This window comes from Lissotriton helveticus, chromosome 1_1 (assembly GCF_964261635.1).
Source record: "Lissotriton helveticus chromosome 1_1, aLisHel1.1, whole genome shotgun sequence".
Taxonomy (NCBI): Eukaryota; Metazoa; Chordata; class Amphibia; order Caudata; family Salamandridae; genus Lissotriton; species Lissotriton helveticus.
Window position 1 is genome coordinate 1,890,361,730 of NC_136057.1, and position 25,461 is coordinate 1,890,387,190.

The following is a 25,461-nucleotide window of genomic DNA, read 5'->3' on the forward strand; positions in this document are numbered from 1 at the left end:
AAAACGCAAACACAGACATAGTGATCCGTTGTCCAAAGCAGGCCACAATCCCTGTGATGTGTGAGATTACTAAGGGGTTGCAAATTGCGACTTACTTCGTTAATATTAATGAGATGGGTCTTTAGCGACCCCATTAGGAATTGCAAACAGTGTCTGAGACACTGTTGTACTTTCCATTTAGCAAATTATGAGTCGCAAAATGGAATGGTCTTACATCTGGCCCATAATATGGAAGGTGCGCTTTAGTAGGAGATCCAAACAGCTCTAGGGAAGTAAATGGACAATTAAATTGTTGAGGAAGCAGCATTAAAATGACTTATATAGACAAAAACAATGAAAGCCAATATAATAAAACAGCCTCTATACATTTGTGGATGGATTGTATATTAGAAATAATTTTCATGCTGTTTAGGTAAATATAAAAATTGAAGCAAACAAAGCAAGGAGACCGAGAAGTCCAAGCATGGTGGAAAGAGGAGACCTCTTGGTCTTCTTCACCACCCGCATCTTCATGGGTGTCACTACCCGGACCCACTTGGTCAGGATGGCGTTCCGTGCTCCGTCCCATTTCCCTGGACCAGTCAGTCGGTACTGTGGTGATGTGCAAGCACTGAAGAAGACTTCCAGTGCCAGTCTGGGCTCACTCAGAAGGAGGTGGAAGGAACTGGGCTTGACGCCGATCTCTGAAGCAAGCTCGTCAATATATTCAATGAACTCGATCTGAAAGGCGTTTCCCTCAATGGTCCCATACCTTAATGAAAGAATACAGCATTTATTAAAAGCTAGAGACATTACTTGTCATTTTATATGGGAATCTCTAACTGGGGAGAATATGTCTGCTGCTCAGTCATAGGGTAGATATGTCTAGTTGGGTTCAGGGTAATAAAGGCAACCCTGCTCGCTCACTTTCACAAAGCCTTTTGCTTCAAACTCCTATTACCCAGAGTAAGTCTCATTAAGATGACTGTGATTCCTTCAAATAGTTTCACCTCTTCCCCATGTCACTGCAAAGTATAGAGTCCCATGCTATTGAATGTTAGTTATTGGAACTGAGGGCTATTAATTCATATCTATTGATTTTGAACACAGTTACTTATTTTTTAAGAAGTCTGGCCAGTTTTTAAGCACAACCAATTGTAGAAGAAAATGGAATTGTGGCCTATTGAGATGCAGTCATTCCATGAGGGTCACATAGTGGGGCTCCTAGATCTTTAGAGTGGTTGCATAGCTATAGGCTTTCGTAAAGTGTAAATCAGGAGCTAAACGGAAGTTATTATGCAGTACATTCGATGTGCAAATCTGAGCAGCACATTGTAGCAGTGATAAAAAGTGGGGTACATCACTGAAGAAATATCTAAGCTTAGGAAGTAGAGGTGTGGAAGAACGTTATGGGCATAAACGAGCAAAGTACAAGAGTAGAAACAAAAAGTTGTGGTACATTGTGAGCAATAGTAAAGGTAATGTATATGTGATACCAGGATAAGAAATAACATTTAGCACATGCAGCGGATCAATATTGCATGTGAGAGTTTGCCATTTAGCAAGGACTATGGGATAATCAGCTTTATCACACCAGACACATGAGAGATATGGTAGGCTGCTACAGAATGGAAAAATAAGAATTCAAGGGAATCAAGCAAAGGTAAAGCAAACAAAGTCACACATGGTACTTGCTGGAAGTCCAGGCTGGGGACCAAGTTGACTGATCAAAGCCACCACGAGCAAGGTGCCCCACAAGCTACTTCCATTAAGTAAAAACCCTGGCTCCGCTGGCCAATATTCTGAAAAAAGAGGATTTGAGATCATCATGTATGCCGATGACACTCAACTAGTTATCTGTATTGTTGATAAATGTGATGAAACAAGGAATAATGTAGTCGAGTGTCTTTCTGATGAGGCAGAGTGGCTGCATCTCCATTGTCTGAAATTAAATGCAGATAAATCAGAAATATTGTACGGAAGTGCTGAAAAATCTATTACTGATTCGTAGTGGCCAGCTATACTAGGCACAGCACCGAACCCCAAAAAATTGGTTACACATTTGGACTTTCTCATCGATTATACTCTGCCCCTACAAGAAGAAGTAACCAGGGTTCGAGGGACGTGTTGGGGACTGCTACGTATCTTTGGAAATTCTTCAGACGGATCCCAGTAACTTGGAGAAGTAACAAAATCCAAGCTTTAATCCTGAGTAGTTTTATTAACCAGGAACCAGTTACTGACTCAGACTAGCGCTTTACAAAAACAAATACAAAAAATAGGCTGTTAAATAGAGAAGTAAGGCATAATAGTGGCCTAAAGTGGAAGTGTACATCTAAAAAAGGCTTTGTGTGACCACAAGTAATGTGTCTACTCATCCACTCACACTCACTTCATTCACCACTTGTCATGGACTCTCGCCCACTGACTTCCACTCACACACATGCTCACACGTACCGACATGCACTTTCAGCCATACGCACTCTCTCACAAACCCTCCAGCGCAATCATGCACCCAACATACATTTAAAAACATTGCTCTGTTTGCCTTAGCTTAGCCCTCCACAGGGCTTGGTCGCCCCACTCACTGCTGCCGCTCCTGCCTGCCTTTGCCGCCTCCTGCCTGCAGATTCCTTCGCTCGCTGCCCGCTGCTCCTGGGAATTTCCCGCTGCTCCTGGGAATTTCCCGCTGCCCGCTGCTTCTTGGAATTTCCCGCCGCTGCCTCCCTGCGACCCCGCCCCCCTGTGATTCCATTCGCCGCCCCGCTCCCGCCACCCAGCTGCTCCTCCCTCCCGGCTCCTTCCTTATGACGCCCCCAGAGCGACCGCGCAGCAGACGCGCGCAGCGGGAGCGCCGAAGGTGCGCCAAAGGTAAGCCCGTCTGCGCCCGTCCGCGCCTGGCCCGCGCCCAGCGCCAGGACCCCTGGCCCTCCCCGCCGAGGCAAGATGACCCGACTGTCCTACGACGCCGCCACTCTCAACGCACTCAATGCCGGCCGGACCCACGCCTGCTGCCGAGCCACCCCGAGACGCACCCACGGACCCTTCACCTGCTGCACCTGCAAGTTCACCTGCCTCCGAACCTGCCCCGCACCCGCCAAGACAAACACCAGCAGCAACCACCTCAAGTGCATCCTGATCAACACCCGCTCCGTCCACAGACACGCCGTGGAACTCTGGAACCTCCTCGACGCTACTTCACCGGACGTCGCCTTCCTCACAGAAACCTGGATGAACGCCTCCTCTGCACCCGACATCGCCATCGCCATCCCGGACGGGTACAAGATCATCAGGAGGGACCGCATCAACCAGACCGGAGGTGGCATCGCCATCGTCCACAGGAACACCATCCGCATCACGACCGACGCCCACGACTCCTTTGCCTCAGCCGAACATCTCCACTTCCAGATTCACACCGACCCTAAGACGACCCTCAGAGGCACCCTCGTCTACAGACCCCCGGGACCACGCACACAATTCAGCGAAGACATCACAGACTTCATCAGCCCGCACGCCCTCCCCTCCACTGACTACATCCTCCTCGGGGACCTCAACTTCCACCTGGAGAACAACAAGGACCGCAACACCACCGCCCTGCTGGAAAGCCTTGCCAATCTCGGACTCAAGCAACTGGTCAACACCCCCACCCACTACGCCGGCCACACGCTTGATCCCGTCTTCTCTTCCAGCAAGTACATCACCTTCAGCCACGCCACCGGACTCCACTGGACCGACCACAGCTGCGTCCACTTCAGCTTCAAAAGATCCACGACCCACCACCACCCGCAACAGGTACCTCACAGGAATTGGAGCAAGATCACCGCAGACCAGCTAACCACCTCCCTCAGCCAGAGCCCACCCGCCAACACAACGGACCCCAACGAAGCAGCCCGCAACTTCACACAGTGGCTGACCGCCTGCGCCGACGACCTCGCGCCACTAAAGAACCCTCCCAGCAGACCCAGAAGCAAGAAGGCATCCTGGTTCACCGACGACCTCAAGGACTCCAAGAAGACCTGCCGCACCCTCGAGAAAGCCTGGCTCCTCGACCGGACACCGACAACATGACTGCCCTCAAACACGCTACCCGCAAGCACCACCAGCTCATCCGCACCACCAAGAAGAAATCCCTGAAGGAACGACTGGACAACAACGCCCACGACAGCAAAGAGCTCTTCACTATCATCAAGGAGTTCTCCAACCCCAGCACCGGCACCAACGACATCACTCCATCACAAGACCTCTGCGACTCCCTCGCCTCGTTCTTCCACCGCAAGATCGCCGACATCCACAACAGCTTCGTCGCCCCACCCACGCACCCAACCCTCGAACCAACGCCCCCCACCGCCACCCTTCGCACCTGGACCACTGTGACCACCGAAGACACAGCCCGCACGATGAACACCATCCACTCCGGAACACCGACCGACCCCTGCCCACACCACGTCTTCAACAAGGCCGACTCCACCATCGCACCCCAACTCCGGAACATCATCAACGCCTCCTTCAACACCGCCACCTTCCCGGAGAGCTGGAAGCACGCCGAGATCAGCGCCCTCCTGAAGAAACCTACAGCGGACCCCACCGATCTCAAAAACCTCCGCCCCATCTCGCTCCTCCCTTTTCCTGCTAAAGTCATCGAGAAGATCGTCAAGAGACAGCTGACCGCCTTCCTCGAGACAAACGGATCCCTCGACCCCTCGCAGTCCGGCTTCAGAGCCAACCACAGCACCGAGACCGCCCTCATCGCAGCCACCGACGACATCCAGACCCTGCTCGACAAGGGGGAAACAGTGGCCCTCATCCTCCTGGACCTCTCCGCTGCGTTCGACACGGTCTGCCACCGCACCCTAGTCCAGCGCCTCAGCAACATCGGTATCCAAGAGAAGGCACTGGAGTGGATCATCTCGTTCCTCGCCGGAAGAACACAAAGAGTCCGCCTCCCCCCGTTTCGCTCCGAGGCCACCGAAGTCATCTGCGGCGTCCCGCAAGGATCTTCACTCAGCCCCACCCTCTTCAACATCTACATGAAACCTCTCGCAGCCATCGCACGCCAGCACAACCTCAACATCATCTCTTACGCCGACGACACCCAGCTGATCCTCTCCCTCACCAGAGACCCCGACACCGCCAGAACCTGCCTACACGAAGGGATGAAAGACGTCGCCGAGTGGATGAAGGACAGCCGCCTGAAACTGAACTCGGACAAGACGGAAGTCCTCATCCTGGGACCTTCGCCCTCTGCCTGGGACGACTCCTGGTGGTCCCCAGCCCTGGGCACCGCACCCAAGCCAACCGACCACGCACGCAACCTGGGCTTCATCCTGGACCCCTCCCTCTCGATGACCAGACAAGTCAACGCCGTCTCCTCATCGTGCTTCAACACCCTGCGTATGCTTCGCAAGATCTTCTGCTGGATCCCGACCGAGACCAGGAAGACTGTCACCCAGGCACTCGTCACCAGCCGACTGGACTACGGAAACGCCCTCTACGCCGGAACCACAGCCAAGCTACAGAAAAGACTCCAGCGCATCCAGAACGCCTCCGCCCGACTCATCCTGGATGTCCCCCGACGCAGCCACATCTCCAGCCACCTGAGGAACCTGCACTGGCTCCCCGTCGACAAGAGGATCACGTTCCGGCTCCTCACCCACGCACACAAGTCTCTCCACGACCTGGGCCCCAAATACCTCAATGACCGCCTGACCTTCTACACGCCCACCCGCCAGCTACGGTCCACCATCCTCGCCCTCGCAGCCGTACCACGCATCCGAAGAGCCACCGCCGGAGGAAGATCCTTCTCTTACCTGGCTGCCAAGACTTGGAACTCCCTCCCCATCCACCTTCGGCTGACCCAGGACCATCTCGCCTTCAGGAAACAACTCAAGACCTGGCTGTTCGAGCAGTAGCATACCCCTCCCCCCAAGCGCCTTGAGACCCTCCCGGGTGAGTAGTGCGCTATACAAATGGCATGATTGATTGATTGATTGAGCTTTCAGCAAATGTCGTTCAACCGCCTGGTGTTCCCTTTTTTATTATATTAATTGTGAATAAGTCATTATTAATTATTAATTATTTTTAAATTATAAAAAAAAAGTGAGCGGTAAACAAGAAGAGTTGTGCATCCACTACCAAAAGAGCAGACTGTCCCTGTGTTCTTGGCATTGATTTTGCCACCTCTTAGACATGGGTCAAAAAAGCAATGCTTAATGGGTCGTAAGGTGCAATCTAGGGGTCCCAGCTACAACCCCTGGCGAACCCTAAATGACGTCCATGCTCTTCTGCCTCTTCTGTTGGAAATCTCTGATCTGCCATGGAACACTGTTATATTGTTATTCCTTATTTAATCCATGTTGCTTTAAGGCACGTGTATGAGGTTCTTAGAATGTGTATATGCAATCTATGTTCTACTGTGAGTAAGGCAGTTAGAGCCTGGCTGAAGATCCGTGTAGTTGTGCTTCCTGGCACTACCTGTTCTTCTTATATATATATATACTTAATAAAAGTATTTAAGTAATTCGACTTATCGACTACTTAACAATTGGCGACGAGGTGAAAACAGAAGAAAGAAGAGTCTGCTCGAATTATTTTCTCTTCACATTATGGATGAAGCTGCTGCAGTTTGAGAAAACTGAGGAAAAGCGTTCAGAAACTTGTACGACTGGAGGATAACGCGTGACAGAGCTTGCGAGGAGTATGCTGTAAGAACTCACATTATTGTGCTCAAGGTAGGAGGGAAGCGATTTTGGGCATACCGTGTACTGTTGCAGTTGAAGGACGGCCTAACCTGCATCTTTCAAACGGTGGCACTGTTCCGTGCGCGATCTCCCTCCAAGCAGCGGCGCGACCTCTTTGTGGAATTAGAACGTCCTTTGTCAGCGCATCGAACGCTTTGACGTCTCAGTTCAACACCGTGCAGTACGGAGTGTTCGTCATGACGAGAGTGCACAGGGTCACGTAGCGTACCCTTACGTGGCAGCCATTTTTTTATTTTTTTTATTTAATAAGCATTTCACACCGAGAAGATCACGAAGCAGACAGAGCAAGAAGATAACGGAATAAACAGAATTTTAATTTTTAAAAGAAGAACAGGTGAGACTGTCGGGGCACTATTTAGATCTATTTTATATTTTCTTTGTTTATTATTCGAACTTTCACAAAAATGTGTTTGTGTATATGGAAAGAGGGGATCAGTTGGAAGCCACATCAGAGGAGGAGATGGCTCAACAAAGTTTCACGATCAGCCCTCCACAACCTTTTTGGGCTACAGGTTCACAACCAGATATAAAATGGATTGAATGGAAAGAATATTTTATCAATTACATTTGTGCTATCGATGAAAGTGGTAAAATGAAACCAGAACAAAAAAAGAGAATATTATTACACTCTTTGGGACCAAAAGGTTTAAAGACTTATTCGCGCATGCAGAAAGTAAATAATACGGAGTTGAGTGAGTTTGATAATGCCATAGGAGATATGGACAGATATTTCGCACCAAAAGTTTGTATTGGTATAGTGAGGCATAAATTCTTACAGAGAAAACTGAGAAAAGAAGAGTTGGTTGATGAATGGTTGGATGATTTAAAGAAATTGGCAATAGATTGTAAATTTGGTGATTTGCACAATGATCTCATCCGAGACCAGCTGGTCATGCACAATGATAACTCGCCAATACAAGACAGACTCTGGGTGAATGGAGACGCACCTTTGGATGATGTACTTGCCATTATGAGAAAGTCTGAAATGTCAGGAAGATGTGCCGATCTAATTAAAAGTGCAGAAAAGGAATTGGAGAAAACATCATCTGCAATTTTTAAGATACAAGGGGCAGCAAATAGACTAAACTCAAATAGGCAATTTCAAAACAAAGGACGTATTCAACCGTTCAAGAGTCAAGGGAAGGAAAGGAATTTGGAGGAAAGAAGGTGTTATCGCTGCGACAGTAAAGAACATATGGCTTACAGCAAGATGTGCCCAGCTCTAAGGAAAAAGTGTGGAGTGTGTGGTTTAATGGGACATTTTAGCAAAATGTGCCGTAGACGTAGTAATGTAAAATGTATTTGGAATGAGGAATTGAGTGCAAATGAGAGTGGAGAAGATGATGAAACTTGTGTGAAAAATGTAAGGGGGAATAATATGCTTAACATCACTGAGGAGGCAATGGAAGGTAAACCTATATGTGATCTGTCCTTAGGTGGTATAATTGTGAAGGTGTATGCAGATTCTGGATCTCCATACACTATCATTAATGAGGAAATATGGAAAAAGAAGTTTACGCATAAAATTGGAGATAAATTGAATGTCTCTGATGTTAACCCGGTGAGTTATACTGGTGAGAAAATAGGTTTGTTAGGGTATAGATGGCTCACCTTTCTCTTTAAAGGGAGATTAACAAGAGGGAAGTTATACATATCTAAAACCGGACCATCTGTATTGGGATGGCATGACCAGAAAAATTTACATATCATCTTGGACCCAAACAGTAAGGAGAAGGTGTTGGTTCTAGATGATTGTAGCAAGATAGAGAATTGGTTGATGAATGGTTGGATGATTTAAAGAAATTGGCAATAGATTGTAAATTTGGTGATTTGCACAATGATCTCATCCGAGACCAGCTGGTCATGCACAATGATAACTCGCCAATACAAGACAGACTCTGGGTGAATGGAGACGCACCTTTGGATGATGTACTTGCCATTATGAGAAAGTCTGAAATGTCAGGAAGATGTGCCGATCTAATTAAAAGTGCAGAAAAGGAATTGGAGAAAACATCATCTGCAATTTTTAAGATACAAGGGGCAGCAAATAGACTAAACTCAAATAGGCAATTTCAAAACAAAGGACGTATTCAACCGTTCAAGAGTCAAGGGAAGGAAAGGAATTTGGAGGAAAGAAGGTGTTATCGCTGCGACAGTAAAGAACATATGGCTTACAGCAAGATGTGCCCAGCTCTAAGGAAAAAGTGTGGAGTGTGTGGTTTAATGGGACATTTTAGCAAAATGTGCCGTAGACGTAGTAATGTAAAATGTATTTGGAATGAGGAATTGAGTGCAAATGAGAGTGGAGAAGATGATGAAACTTGTGTGAAAAATGTAAGGGGGAATAATATGCTTAACATCACTGAGGAGGCAATGGAAGGTAAACCTATATGTGATCTGTCCTTAGGTGGTATAATTGTGAAGGTGTATGCAGATTCTGGATCTCCATACACTATCATTAATGAGGAAATATGGAAAAAGAAGTTTACGCATAAAATTGGAGATAAATTGAATGTCTCTGATGTTAACCCGGTGAGTTATACTGGTGAGAAAATAGGTTTGTTAGGGTATAGATGGCTCACCTTTCTCTTTAAAGGGAGATTAACAAGAGGGAAGTTATACATATCTAAAACCGGACCATCTGTATTGGGATGGCATGACCAGAAAAATTTACATATCATCTTGGACCCAAACAGTAAGGAGAAGGTGTTGGTTCTAGATGATTGTAGCAAGATAGAGAATTGGTTGATGAATGGTTGGATGATTTAAAGAAATTGGCAATAGATTGTAAATTTGGTGATTTGCACAATGATCTCATCCGAGACCAGCTGGTCATGCACAATGATAACTCGCCAATACAAGACAGACTCTGGGTGAATGGAGACGCACCTTTGGATGATGTACTTGCCATTATGAGAAAGTCTGAAATGTCAGGAAGATGTGCCGATCTAATTAAAAGTGCAGAAAAGGAATTGGAGAAAACATCATCTGCAATTTTTAAGATACAAGGGGCAGCAAATAGACTAAACTCAAATAGGCAATTTCAAAACAAAGGACGTATTCAACCGTTCAAGAGTCAAGGGAAGGAAAGGAATTTGGAGGAAAGAAGGTGTTATCGCTGCGACAGTAAAGAACATATGGCTTACAGCAAGATGTGCCCAGCTCTAAGGAAAAAGTGTGGAGTGTGTGGTTTAATGGGACATTTTAGCAAAATGTGCCGTAGACGTAGTAATGTAAAATGTATTTGGAATGAGGAATTGAGTGCAAATGAGAGTGGAGAAGATGATGAAACTTGTGTGAAAAATGTAAGGGGGAATAATATGCTTAACATCACTGAGGAGGCAATGGAAGGTAAACCTATATGTGATCTGTCCTTAGGTGGTATAATTGTGAAGGTGTATGCAGATTCTGGATCTCCATACACTATCATTAATGAGGAAATATGGAAAAAGAAGTTTACGCATAAAATTGGAGATAAATTGAATGTCTCTGATGTTAACCCGGTGAGTTATACTGGTGAGAAAATAGGTTTGTTAGGGTATAGATGGCTCACCTTTCTCTTTAAAGGGAGATTAACAAGAGGGAAGTTATACATATCTAAAACCGGACCATCTGTATTGGGATGGCATGACCAGAAAAATTTACATATCATCTTGGACCCAAACAGTAAGGAGAAGGTGTTGGTTCTAGATGATTGTAGCAAGATAGAGAATTGGTTGATGAATGGTTGGATGATTTAAAGAAATTGGCAATAGATTGTAAATTTGGTGATTTGCACAATGATCTCATCCGAGACCAGCTGGTCATGCACAATGATAACTCGCCAATACAAGACAGACTCTGGGTGAATGGAGACGCACCTTTGGATGATGTACTTGCCATTATGAGAAAGTCTGAAATGTCAGGAAGATGTGCCGATCTAGTTAAAAGTGCAGAAAAGGAATTGGAGAAAACATCATCTGCAATTTTTAAGATACAAGGGGCAGCAAATAGACTAAACTCAAATAGGCAATTTCAAAACAAAGGACGTATTCAACCGTTCAAGAGTCAAGGGAAGGAAAGGAATTTGGAGGAAAGAAGGTGTTATCGCTGCGACAGTAAAGAACATATGGCTTACAGCAAGATGTGCCCAGCTCTAAGGAAAAAGTGTGGAGTGTGTGGTTTAATGGGACATTTTAGCAAAATGTGCCGTAGACGTAGTAATGTAAAATGTATTTGGAATGAGGAATTGAGTGCAAATGAGAGTGGAGAAGATGATGAAACTTGTGTGAAAAATGTAAGGGGGAATAATATGCTTAACATCACTGAGGAGGCAATGGAAGGTAAACCTATATGTGATCTGTCCTTAGGTGGTATATTTGTGAAGGTGTATGCAGATTCTGGATCTCCATACACTATCATTAATGAGGAAATATGGAAAAAGAAGTTTACGCATAAAATTGGAGATAAATTGAATGTCTCTGATGTTAACCCGGTGAGTTATACTGGTGAGAAAATAGGTTTGTTAGGGTATAGATGGCTCACCGTTCTCTTTAAAGGGAGATTAACAAGAGGGAAGTTATACATATCTAAAACCGGACCATCTGTATTGGGATGGCATGACCAGAAAAATTTACATATCATCTTGGACCCAAACAGTAAAGAGAAGGTGTTGGTTCTAGATGATTGTAGCAAGATAGAGAATTGGTTGATGAATGGTTGGATGATTTAAAGAAATTGGCAATAGATTGTAAATTTGGTGATTTGCACAATGATCTCATCCGAGACCAGCTGGTCATGCACAATGATAACTCGCCAATACAAGACAGACTCTGGGTGAATGGAGACGCACCTTTGGATGATGTACGTGCCATTATGAGAAAGTCTGAAATGTCAGGAAGATGTGCCGATCTAGTTAAAAGTGCAGAAAAGGAATCGGAGAAAACATCATCTGCAATTTTTAAGATACAAGGGGCAGCAAATAGACTAAACTCAAATAGGCAATTTCAAAACAAAGGACGTATTCAACCGTTCAAGAGTCAAGGGAAGGAAAGGAATTTGGAGGAAAGAAGGTGTTATCGCTGCGACAGTAAAGAACATATGGCTTACAGCAAGATGTGCCCAGCTATAAGGAAAAAGTGTGGAGTGTGTGGTTTAATGGGACATTTTAGCAAAATGTGCCGTAGACGTAGTAATGTAAAATGTATTTGGAATGAGGAATTGAGTGCAGATGAGAGTGGAGAAGATGATGAAACTTGTGTGAAAAATGTAAGGGGGAATAATATGCTTAACATCACTGAGGAGGCAATGGAAGGTAAACCTATATGTGATCTGTCCTTAGGTGGTATAATTGTGAAGGTGTATGCAGATTCTGGATCTCCATACACTATCATTAATGAGGAAATATGGAAAAAGAAGTTTACGCATAAAATTGGAGATAAATTGAATGTCTCTGATGTTAACCCGGTGAGTTATACTGGTGAGAAAATAGGTTTGTTAGGGTATAGATGGCTCACCTTTCTCTTTAAAGGGAGATTAACAAGAGGGAAGTTATACATATCTAAAACCGGACCATCTGTATTGGGATGGCATGACCAGAAAAATTTACATATCATCTTGGACCCAAACAGTAAAGAGAATGTGTTGGTTCTAGATGATTGTAGCAAGATAGAGAATATTTTGAAAGACAAGTTTACCAACGTTGTGGGAGAAAAGTTGGGGAAACTACGAGGTTTTGAGCATAGGATTATGCTCAAAGGTGATGCACAGCCCAAAGTACATAAGGTCAGACCTATTCCAATGTTGATAAGAGATGAGGTAAAGAAAGAGATACAAGGGTTGTTAGCTAAAGGTGTTATCGAGGAGGTAGATTCATCAGAGTGGATTAGTCTAGTTGTAGTCGCAAGAAAATCCAACGGAAAAATCCGTTTGTGCATAGATTTGCGCCATCTCAATAAAAATATCGTCATTGAAAGATTCCCGTTACCTAAGATTAATGAGATGGTTTCTTCCTTGAGAGGAGCAACTTGGTTCTCCACAATAGACCTTTCTGCCGCCTACCACCAGGTAGTTTTAGAGCCAGAGTCAAGGCATTTAACGGCTTTTATCACGCCGTTTGGTTGTTTTCAGTTTAGAAGAATGCCTTTTGGGCTTGCATCAGCCGCGGCTGTGTTTCAATGGTTGATGCACAAATTGTTTGGAGAAATGGAAGGGATATGTTTCTTTCAGGATGATGTTTTAATAATTGCAGGTACCACTAAAGAAGACCATGATTCCAAATTATGGAAAGTATTTGAAACACTGAATACAGCGGGACTAACTGTGGAGCTATCAAAATGTAAATTTGGTGAAAGAAGTGTTTCTTATCTAGGCCATGTCATTAGTGAGGAGGGGGTCAAGCCTAAGGTATCTTTAGTGGAATGCATTGTATGATCACCAACACCAGAGTCTAAAGAAGAAATAAGGTCCTTTTTAGGAGTGGCAGAATACTGCGCTAAGTTCATTGAAAATGTTGCTTCCAAAGTATACAATATTAGATCATTACTGAAGGAGAATGTAAGGTTTGAATGGACGAAGGAGTGTGAAAGGGAGTTTGTTGGAATTAAAGGGGAATTACAAAAAGTGTGTGCCTTGTCAAGTTTTGACCCCAATCTGGATTGTCTTTTGACTACGGACGCAAGCGATAAAGGTTTAGGTGCAGTACTTTCTCAAGTAGGGGATGATGGGAAAGAAAGAATCATCTTGTTTGCGTCCAGAGCCTTGTCACCTGCTGAGAGTAGATATCCTATAATAGAAAGGGAGGCTTTGGCATGCGCGTGGGCGTTAGAGCATTTTCGTGCATTTGTGTAGGGTAAAATGGTGAACATCCGGACGGATCACAAGCCGTTGGTTCACATTTTAACTACAGATGGAACTGCTACTGCGTGAGCTAGATTAGCAAGGATTTCAATGCGTATGAAAGAGTACATTTACAAGATTAATTTTGTTCCTGGGAGAGACAATGTAGTGGCGGACTGTTTATCCAGGTTACCTGCCCCCTTAGAGGAGTGTGTTGATGACCCGTGGGGGAGCTTTAGTGTGGCTTTAATACAGGATTCCGGGGTGCCTGCCATTAGTAAAGAAGAATGGTCTAATGAACATAACAATGATAAAGACTTACTAGAGGTTTCTAAGTTTATTTGTAAAGGATGGCCTAAAGAAAAATTTATCACCAACACTATAAAGCAATTCTGGGAAGTACGTTCTGAGTTATCTTTTGAGAAAGATGTCTTGATGAGAGGAGAAAGGATTGTCCCTCCTGTAGGGTTACGGAAAAAGATTTTACAATTGTGCCATGAGGGGCATTTTGGGATAGTAAGAACTAAGTTGGTAGTCAAGGGTCTATTTTGGTGGCCGAAAGTTGACAAAGAGATTGATGTTTTTGTAAGAGCATGTTTAGTGTGTAGTTCGGCTGATAAATCTCTTAGGACTTTGAGACCAAGAATGAGTGAAGGACTAATTCCAAGCTTTCCTTGGGAGACTATTGCTGTAGATATCTTTGGTCCAGTTGGGGATGTAAGGGAATATTGTTTGGTTGTTATCGATCTTTTCACCAAATGGCCTGTTGTTAAGTTTGTAGATAAAGTTGATACTCAGACAGTTTTGAAATTTTTGGATAAGATCTTTATGATGGAAGGGTTACCTGTGAATATTTTAACGGATAATGGAGTGCAGTTTTTATCCAAATCAGCTAAGGAATATTTTGAGAAGTGTGGAATTAGGCATAAAACAATGGCTTTATATAATCCAAGTGGAAATGGAACAGTAGAACGTTTTAACAGGGTGATTAAGGGAATTTTGCAGGCAGCCACTAACAAAAATTTGGATTGGAAAATAGAAATTCAGAAAGCAGTGTGGTCTTATAAAGTCACTTTACATAATTGTACTGGTTTATCACCTTTCGTAATGATGAGAGGTAGATTACCCAGGTGTAAGTTTAATCCTGGTTGGTTGTTCAGCAGTAGTGTTCAAGGATGGTCACCGGAGGAAGTGAAAAAGAATTTGGAATTGGTCCATTTGAAAAGCAAGGAATACTATGATAAACGTCACAATACCAAAGATACTCAAGTTAAAATCGGAGATTGGGTCCGAATCAGGAAGCCTTTTAGAGTTCAGAAAGGTGAGAATAAGTTTGATTTTGCAAAGCAAGTGATTGAAGTTTTTAAGAATTCTGTTAAGTTGAGTGATGGTAAAGTTTGGAATCTCAAGGATGTTGCTTTTGATATATGTCAAGATCATGGAGAGGAAGTGATTGGAAGTGGAAAATCAGGAGATTTTGATTGGGTAGAGGATTATTTCGAAAATAGTGAGTTAAAGTCCCAGTTAGCTTTGGGGGGAAGACTGAATTCACAGTCTCATATTTGTGAGAATGATAATGCCTTGCCTTCTCAATTAAGGGAAGGGGAAGGGTTTGTGGCTGCAAGGAATAAAGAGGTTGGTAGTTCCTTGTCAGATCACGATAAGACAGAGTGCAGAATTGAGACGGACAGAAATGGGACTCATAGTGCCAATAACATTACTACTGGCAGGAGTACTGAGTCTTCCATTGAAGGTGCTGAATGCATTAAGAGGAAAAGAGTTCCGCCTACTTGGCTTAAAGAATATGTTAAGTAAACTGTTTCATTAGTTGCTTGGTAATGTATTTTTATTTATATAAGTATTGTTTTATTTTTCTTTTTTCTTTTTCTTTTTTTTTGTACAGGTTCTTTATTTCGTTATAAGGAAGGGGGATGTGTTATATTGTTATTCCTTATTTAATCCATGTTGCTTTAAGGCACGTGTATGAGGTTCTTAGAATGTGTATATGCAATCTATGTTCTACTGTGAGTAAGGCAGTTAGAGCCTGGCTGAAGATCCGTGTAGTTGTGCTTCCTGGCACTACCTGTTCTTCTTATATATATATATACTTAATAAAAGTATTTAAGTAATTCGACTCATTGACTACTTAACAAATACTCTTTGAGGCATACCGGAAATGACAAGTAAAAACAAAATTGCTCCTGATGCTCAGTGAGAAAAACTCCCTATAAAACAGGGACATTTTAACAGGTACATTTTTTGCTACTTAGAGCGAAACTTCGCTTTGGAGGTTTAGTTATTCAGGACAAAAAGCATGCCAAGAGGGTTGAATCAACTTGGCATCCTGCGTGGCATTCAGCTCTGCCTAAAACACAATCACTGCATCAGCTGATGCTCATAAGGTGATGAGATCCATACTAGGCGAGTAGAGATCTCATAATAATATGCCGGAGGATGCTCTGAGGGCTGGACGCGGGCCAAGGCATCTGCTGACTCCGCAGTGGTGGCCACTCCAAGAGGGCAAATGAGCATCCCCCTCCACCCACCGCTGCCTGCGCTACAAAAGGTGAAAAATAGAATGGCAAGAAATTGAATTTACTATTTTATTTTTCCCTTTCCGCAACCCGAGCCGTGTTTGGGAGCGGGGCAACTGCTGCTGACTGGTAACAGGGGACTGATGCTCACTCCACCATAAATTACACAGCGCATTTCAGGTTGGCCGGTTGTCTAGCGATGGTCAGCCTAACATGTGCCATGTAAACCGCTCCACCCAGCTGTCTAAGATCACTAGGTGGAGAGCAGGCCCAGGCCCCCAATGCCTGCTGGAGCGTCGAGGCTGCCCGCTTCAGCCAATCCTAGCGCTGCTCTCATGCCGCTATCATTATCAACAGCATGACAGCAGCACCTGAATAGGACTGGAGACTTCAATTGCTGCAGAGACCACCAGAGCTGATAGACAGAAGAAGCAGAGAGAAACTGTGGAGGCGAGTCAGCAGAGTGGGTAAGTTAATTTACATTTTTTAAACCAGGTGGGTGGTAGTGTGTTGGAGGAGTTTGGATCTATGAGAGGAATGTGTAATTTTTGGTGCAGGGAAATTAAGTGCCCAGAATCACACGATTTTGACTCTAGTGCCGAGGTCGGGATTCAGACTTGTAGGTATAAGCAATTTAGTTTCTAGTGTTTGTTGGACTTGTTCACCTTGCAAATTTGCAACTTGGTGACGGCGTAAGTATTTCGAGGCTGGTTTCAGGTAATCACATAATTACCCGGATTAGTTCAGCCTCTCTGGCTTAAGGCAGGCCCTTTCCTGTTTGCTCTCTGTTTGTTTAGCAGGTTCACTGTGCCCTCAGGGAGATTCATTTTGTTTACTTAAAACCATTTTGCATAACACACTCTAGAACAAGCATTTGCAATGCAATAGGTCTCGCATTTGTGAGAGTTAGAGCTATTAGTGTCTTAAATGCCAATGTCTTTTACGTATGTGTTTTGGTTTGGAGTGCAGTGTCCTTTGGGACCTTATAAGTGTTTAGCGATGCAGTATATTATCTTGAGTGCTGTGCCGCCAGGGATTGAGTAGCTATACAATTACTATACAGTGGGTCATGCAATCTGATTCAGGAATACATGCTTGCCCTGACTACAACTTTAGATGACTTTGCAATATCGAATGGTGCCTGTTGTCATCAGCCGGTATTTAATTATAAACGCAGGATTTCCCTTATTGTTTTTTAATGCACATATATACTCCAAAGTCAAAAAATCTAGAAGCAACAACTGAAGTTTGTGATAAGGCAAAAAGATGAGTGCACACAGATGCCACAGGCAATCCTGAACACATACCAGATGACACCAAACAGCCGAAAATAATAGGGCTGTAGAGCAACTGAATGGCAACATGCTATTTTGCTTCGGCTTCCTAAAATCCATGCAACAGATGAAGAAATCTGAATATAAAATAGGCACTTAAAGATATTAGGACAGCAGGTGACCTAAGCTTGTATCTTGGTTTCGAAAGAAGCCTCATTTTGTTATCCTGCGCACATAAATGTATCCTGGGTATATTATGTTTTAGCTTTACTTGCCTCAGTTACTTAGTAAAAGGAATTACAATGTGTGCATAAATCCCAACTTGTCTGGTGAAGGAAGAGAGAATTCAGAGTGACTGACGTTGAAGCAATTCCAGGTGCACTGTCCTGCAGAGATAGGTTACTCAGATACCAGATGCCATGAGCCATGTTTGAAGGAAGCTCTACTTGGAAAGCAGTGCAGCTTCTAGGATGCTTAGTTGTGATTTCACAGCCAACGACTGATAATGCAGGCAAGATGTATACATTTTAAATTACGTGTGCAGCTTTATATATAGCTCTTATATAGCTGCACATCATGTAAATGTACTCTGCAGGTGCATGGGAAGACAGTAGTGTATTTCATATATTTATATCAAAATGTATTCCTATACATATACATTCTGCTTAGAATCTCTACCATTTTAGATTATAGTATTTAGCAGGATGAAAGGCAGATTTGATTCCACAAGGAATCAACCCTTGTGCTGCAGATGACACACTCAAACCACTCTACTTTCTGGGATATTCTGACCACTTATTGAAGTGTAGAATCCAGTTCTTATGCCACCTTTGGAAGTATTTTGTACAGCTGTGAAAGGCTCATCTGGAGTGTCATGCCCAGTTCTGGGGACTACTCTAGAGTCAAGTGACCATTTCTGCAAGCCATAGCTAGATTAGCATGTTCTTTCGAAAATGCCATATTGTGTTTTTTCTGGGTGGGGATTGTGCCGGAAGGGACATATGGGGACGTTGGTTATAATTACACACTGCTTACAAAGGCAGGCATGGCCTCCTTTCAATGTTGCATGAAACATGTGTGACTCTTACTCAACGCTATGCAGTTTTCAAATTAGAAGGATGGTAGGTAGATTCTGACATCTAGTAAGTACCCCTCAAGGGTGCTAACATTTAGTCCTCTGGCTTATCTAGGCACTATTGTATGTCCTTACAAATTATTTTGATGTGCACAACGTGGGTGCCTTTTTTTTTGGGTTCGTAAGAGTTTTATTGATAATTGTCAATATCACACAGCATCACGCCTACAACCCTGAGGCCGGCTGCTATCCTTAAGCATTATTATTTAATACATGTTACACAGCTATTCAGTCGACAACCTCCGGTTCAACAGCATGTCTGAGTATTACGGCATGTAGACAACACTATCTCACATTATTAAACTCAAATTTCCTCTTACTTTTACTTTTTACCGAACATAACAAAACAGTCGACTCAACAGTGTTGTACGTTTCTTACATTATTTCTCCTAGCTACGTGTGTTCCTCAACCTGTGTCCATCGTGCGTACCTACGCTATCCCCCTCCTCATGAGTGTTTCCTCGCGTGCGGTCATCGCCATTGCAGTAGCTTTCAGCTAGTCAGTTTCGCACTGCTACTGGGTCATGATAAGTGCTCCTCACCCTTCCTCCTCCTCATCCTCAGAGCTTTCTGCGTCCTCTTCGGACAGGGGTTCACACAGGTCCCCCCGGTATGTGTTCCAGGGTAGCCACACTTTATTCCATTTGCGCGGGTTAGTTCTCATTTCATATACCACCCTTTCAGTCACCATAAGTGTGTCCATATTCCTACACCACTGGGCCAATGTTGGCGCGTCCACCGCCCCCCACTTCTGTGCTATATCCCGCTTGGCGACCATGATGCCCACTATGGCCCATATCTGACCCTGACGTGTCAGGTCATTAGGGCCCCACACATTCAGTATGCATATACGGGGGTCAGGCAGTAGTGTTGTTTCTAGAGTTTGAGAAATGGTTCGTGTTACTTGGCGCCAATAGTCCATGATAGTAGGGCATTCCCAGATTGTATGTAGGAAGGTACCCTCCTCTCCACAACCCCTAAGACTGTACGCATGCTCCGCCCTGTGCAACTTATGTAGTGTGGTCCTCGTGAAATATATTCGGTGTAGAATTTTAAGTTGCACTAGTCTAAACCTAGCCGATATGCCCGCTTCCCTCGGAGAGGCCATGGCCGCATTCCACTCTGTCTCATCCATGTCCCCTAGTTCACTCACCCACGTCTCCCGCAGCTTAATTAGGGGATCAGGCACATTATGTAACAGTTTACGGTATGTGAGGGAGGTAGCACTGGTCTGTATGTAGTCTGTGAGTAGGCAGTCCTCCAGCGGGGAGGACTCTGGGACATTTGTACCTGCCGGTATCGCTGCCATGAGCGCGTACCTAATTTGGACATATCTGTAGGTTTCATTGGGACCCAGGTTATAGTGTTGTTGGAGGTGCGAAAATGGGACCACCCCGTCATTTGACCACATATCCCCCACTGTGGAAATTCCTATGTTGTCCCACTGGGTGAATCCTTTGCTGTGCCGCAACTGACCCAGCGCCTTAGTGTCCCACAAAGGTGTTTGTTTTGTTATGACTCCCCCCCACTTTAGTCTCGCCTGCGCCCTATGCCACAGTGCCACGGTGTGCTTGGTTGGGCCCAGTAGTTTCGCCGTCAGTCCTTTGTGGTATAGTGGCGCCAATAAACTGTGTGTTCCCAACTGTGCTCTGTCTGCTTGGTATGCGGGGTCGTCCTGTGGGGCATGTATCCATTGGTTAAAAACTTTCAGTTGCGCCGCCCAATAATATAGTTGTATGTTGGGCAGTGCTATCCCCCCGTCGTACCAGCTCCTATTGAGCTTCAGATGTGCAATTCGAGCCGGACGTTCTCCCCACAGCAAACCAGTCGCCACCGCCGTCACCCTCTGGAAATAGCGTGGTGGCACCAGACTCGGTGCGTTCTCCAGCACATATAAGAGGCGTGGCAGCGCTATCATTTTATACAGCGCTGCCCTCCCCAGCAGTGTCAGAGGAAGGTTCTTCCAGTGTCTGACGTCTCTCCGTAAACGGTTTAGTGGTGGCAACAGGTTCCGCTCATAGAAATCTGTAGCGTTACGTGTTATTTGTATCCCCAGGTATTTGAATGAGACATCCGCTATTGTCAATGGGCAGGTACTGGGAAGAGTTGGAGAGGGGCCCTTAAGTTCATAGATTACTGATTTCGCCCAGTTGATCTTGTATCCGGACGCATACCCATGCCTCTCACACAGCGCCAATAGTTCTGGTATACCCGTCTCTGGGTCTGTCAGATAAATCAGCATATCATCAGCGTAGAGGGAGACTCGATCTTCCCAGTTCTCCCCCCAGCGTATCCCCTTAAGTAACGGGGTGGTTCTAAGGACTGTGGCTAGTGGTTCCAAGACTATTGCGAACAGTAGAGGTGAGAGCGGGCATCCCTGCCTAGTTCTCCTATTCAGTGGTATTTCACGGGAGATGTGACCATTAGCCGTCACACGCGCCACCGGACTGTTGTACAGGAGCCGTATCCATGAGACGAACGTGGGTGCCTTTTTGAGCAAAGTCTATGGGAGCCATACATTGTTTTATGAGTAATTATTTTGCCATTGATAGTTCATACATTGGAAAAATGTAAATATGATGACAGCATAAATAAATCAAAACCGTCACAATAAATCTGACATTACAGGCTCATTGCTGTGCTCTGTGAGGAAAACTGTTCATGCTGTGTGAAAAGGAACTTGGTGTACTGGAAGATGGTGCCATAGGGGCATATTATCAAGAAACGGCGTTAAAATTATCGCTGCTTTAGCGGCAGAAAACTGCCGCTAAAGCGGCGATAATGGGCTTGATAATATGCCCTTGAGAGTTCCAATAGAAGCCCATGTTCTGTTGTCAACATGGGCTTCTATTGGAATTCTCCAGGGCTTATTATCAATCCCATTATCGCCGCTTTAGCGGCAGTTTTCTGCCACTAAAGCGGCGATAATTTTAATGCCGTGCTTGAAAATTTGCCCCATAGTGACCAAAGGCCCCGCATATGAGATCCCCAAACAGCCTTGTTCCTATCCCTGCAGCCCCAAACCAGCCCCAGCTACAGCTCTGACTCGGACTGCAAGATAAGTATGCCCTGCACATATTCCTTGAGCACTGACAAACATGTGCAGGGTAATATAAATGCAAAAATAATCCATTATTGGTAGAATGTCGTGACGTTATTCTCCTCACAACAACTCGTCGCCAGTGAAATAATTCAGTAGAAACAGTAGAAGTGTTCAGTAGCTTTAATTAGCATGGGTATCAGCAACGGCATCCAAAAACCAGTGAGCAAATCCGTTGGCACAAAAGAGTGCACCATAGAACACTCACAACATTCTAGGAATGTACGACAGGGCAGAAATGGAGGGGCGAGGAAGGAACCAAAAGAGAAGAGGGAAGATACAACAGTGTGCTACTGCTTTTTAAAAAACTGCCAAAATGCTGAATAGGCACAAAACTAGAGTCTAGGGCTGTTTCCCCCAATCCATTAACTAAGGCATGCAATTAGATTCGTAAGCGCTGCAAGTTTTTGTTATGGGACAGAATTCCGCTGAGGAAGATCAGATGATCTTTTGAGGTCCAAAGAGTGAACAAGTGAAAAATCTGAGATGTTTTGGCGTCCGACCCAAAAGAACTGACCACATGCCCTGTTTCATGCCTTCATTTAGTTCTGCAGGTTGCCTGATCAGAAAAAAAAATCTGTGTCATGCTGTAAGTCTTCAGGCCCGAAAGAGGGGAGTGCCAACTGTAGCACTTCTGAGCCACTGAAAGCCAACAATCATTCAACCAGGTCTGGGCTGAATACTGTGGCACTGGTTTAAGTTCACTGAACTTCTATCATGAATGATAATCATGAGGAAAATTGGACAATAGGCACACACATTACATCACCTGAGAGACTTTTATCAGTCTATTGGGAAAGCCCACAATGATCCTGATCCGTGCCAGAGGAGAGGAGTAGAATTAAAAACAAAAGTTTTTCAATGTCATTCGAAAGGCAAAAGTCAAGAGAAATGCATGAATTTTGTGGTAAAATAAGCCACTCAGTTGGTTGTGCAGTTATGGTTGCCTTGCAGGAGGATGTCAGGATCTCATAGGCAGGGTAGTCTGGGTGTGTGGCTTATCATTGACACGGGGATCACCAAAGCAAAAGCGTGACATGCCTCTTCTCGGGCAGTACCATTGTACTACTGACACTTGTGCCTAGATTCTCAAAGGTGTCAAGGAATGCAGGGCAAACATGCTGTGCTGTGTTGCGTGACAGGGAGAGAACAGGAGAGCGCCATATCTTCAGAAATATGTCTCTCTCGTCCCCCCTCCCTAGCACCGGTGCGGATATCAGCTGCTGTGCACCAGGCACACATCTTAGCGCCATAGAGTCTACAATAGAGTCTACAATAGGTTTTGTACAGGAAGTGTATCCTTCCTGTACAAAATACTATGGCTTGACAAGTGAAAAACCCTTTCCTACTTTGTATGCTTGCTGAACAGTGCAGCACGCATGCAAAGTTGGAAAAGAAAGGAGAAATGAAAACATTTCTCCTTTTAATGCATGCTTTTGGCGCTGAACCCTGTCTGCTAATGTTAGTGGATAGGGTTTAGCATCGGAATGCCCATGTCCCACCCATGTAATTCCCTCTTGACGTAAAGTAGTACAAAGCAGCATTTTGAGCTGCTTTTTGTTACCTTTGGGTACTTTCCAGCGCAAAACACGTTTGGCATTGGAAAGTGAATCAGGAAAAAAACATTTGTACTGGTTAAGGACACTTTTGTGAAACTAACACAGAGCAAAATGTCAGAGAATCATCCCCCCCCTTTCGCCCCCCCCAGTGTTGTTATGGGTTTGGTGTTTTCCCAACTCTGCTACTTTTTAGTGTAGGAAGCTGATGGTGCAGAGGCATGGGCAGATGCATGTGTGGAGATTTCAGAGTTCCATCCCAGAATCTAACATAAGGGTGCACAAACCTCTCGGATGGCTCGTAGGACAACCCCACATTTTGTTATGGGAAGGTCTATCTTTGAATTATTAAAAGGAAGGATTTTTGTAACTAGGTTATGCCATGAATGGCACATTATAGAATTCAGAAATATGTGAAATGGGGAAAATGGTGAGAGAAAAGTGATTGAGCAACAGATGAAGAATATACATTAAAATAGAAAAAGGTGCATGTTGTCATAACATGAGACTTGGGTAAAATGTGCTAATAGACCAGAAAGATTATGTAGGAAAATAAGAGCTCTGTTTATCTGAAGCTTGGAGGGTAGTTAGGCTGTGGTGTAATTGTGTGACTTTGCAACGCAAGAGAACCTGGAACCATTTGAGGATTAAAGCTCTATCATTTAATAAACAATACTGATTTGGGGGATTGATTAGGGAATCGATTTGAAGGGAAATTCTGGTACAACGGGGACCAGCTACAGACAACATGAAGTTAAGACCATTGTGACAACAGAAAACTACAGGTTTGAGTCTTCCAAGTGAAGATAACATTCCTGGATTCTGGTGTGTTGTTGAAGTTTATTGCAGAAAGAGACTGCTATTGAGGCTCATTAATTTTTACCTGAAACAAATTGTAAACCTACTTGGTATAAATGTAAAATGTTTCTGGAACTATGTGATTTACTCCTTGTTCTTGTTTGTTGTGTGTGTGTGTTTGTATGTGGTTATTTTAGAAGTGTCTTGTAGGTAGTGTGTTGGCCTTGTAGGATGATGTCACTGTACAGGCATAAAAGTCAGCGAGAAGGAAATTGGTAAATTTCAGAACATATACGTTGAAGGAAAGGATACTCTCAGGGGCACTGAAAGCAGGTTCATACAAAGAAAATCACTGGTCATACCGTGTCAGGTCAGATTTATCACGTTTCCAATCACAATCGCCCTTCTACCCCAGGCTAAACAATTGAAATAACGTACCATGCTTGATCGCCAATGGGAACTCTGTAAATACATCGCTGAGTTAAAGGATCTAGGTGCAACAGCAACAATTAGATTTCCCGCATCTCTGAGAGTGATGCTAATTAATAAAATGCACAATTTTCTAGACCCCAACGAAGTAAGAGTCTTTATAGACGGAATCAAAGGATAGCCACATTAGTAAGGAATTTGTTTCTAGAAGCCCGTTGAGACAGGGAAAAGCTCAAAAAGAGGTGTAACATTATACCTCAAGAAGAATGGGAGGGTTCCCCAGGGAGGATGAGGTGGGGCACAGATAGCAAAATAAAATTTAATAAAAAAATGCAGAATTGCAATCACAAAGGGTGGGGCAGCATTTGGGGAAAAAATTAAATAGAGTCCTCAATTGTTACAGCCGTAGGTTAGGTTTTTTAAGCTACCAAGGAAAGTGTAGTTTGTTTTATTTTATGGAATGTCTGTACAAACTAAATTTAGTGGCCTGAAGATAATGACATGGAATGTCAATGGTTTAAGGGTTTTAGCTAGAAGACAAAGAATTTTAGAATACCTGAGGCTTTGTAATTCAGATATTATTTTTATTCAGGAATCACATCTGTCAAAAGAGGAATGGCCAGAAATAATAAAATACCAGCCTTGGCTAGATCACTGTATATATACCTCTCAATAGGTTACAATAAAAGGGGTAGCAATACTGATTAAAAAATCTTGTCACAGTTTATTAGGAGACACACTGGTTGACCCATTAGGGAGGTGGGTTACAGTAAAGGTAAAAGTACAGGGTTTTTGGATAGCCTTAGTGGATTACTATGGTCCTAATATAGACGATACAGCACCACTTAAAACATTATTTTTACATTTACTTGAGGTGAATATTCCTATTGTTATGGGGGGTGATTTTAATATCCCTTTGGACCCAATTTAGGACTCTACATCTAGGAGCTCAGCAGGGGTAGTTCCAAAAATGAGGGCAGTAGCAAAGCAACTAATGCATGACTTAGGCTTGATAGATATTTGGACTATAAAGGGTGTTAAACCTCGACAAGCTGCAGGGAGATATACCTTTCATAATAAAA

General features: G+C 44.1%; 1 protein-coding gene across 1 annotated transcript in view; it reads right to left on the bottom strand.

Moving 5' to 3' along the window:
- Nucleotides 1-408: 408 nt before the first annotated feature.
- The window catches only part of LOC144754567 (dimethylaniline monooxygenase [N-oxide-forming] 2-like), a 207,655-nt gene continuing 182,602 nt past the window's right edge, over nucleotides 409-25,461 (bottom strand). The window contains exon 9 of the mRNA XM_078642512.1: nucleotides 409-751. Within this exon, the coding sequence (XP_078498638.1) occupies nucleotides 409-751 (343 nt within the window). The remainder of the gene's footprint in view (nucleotides 752-25,461) is intronic.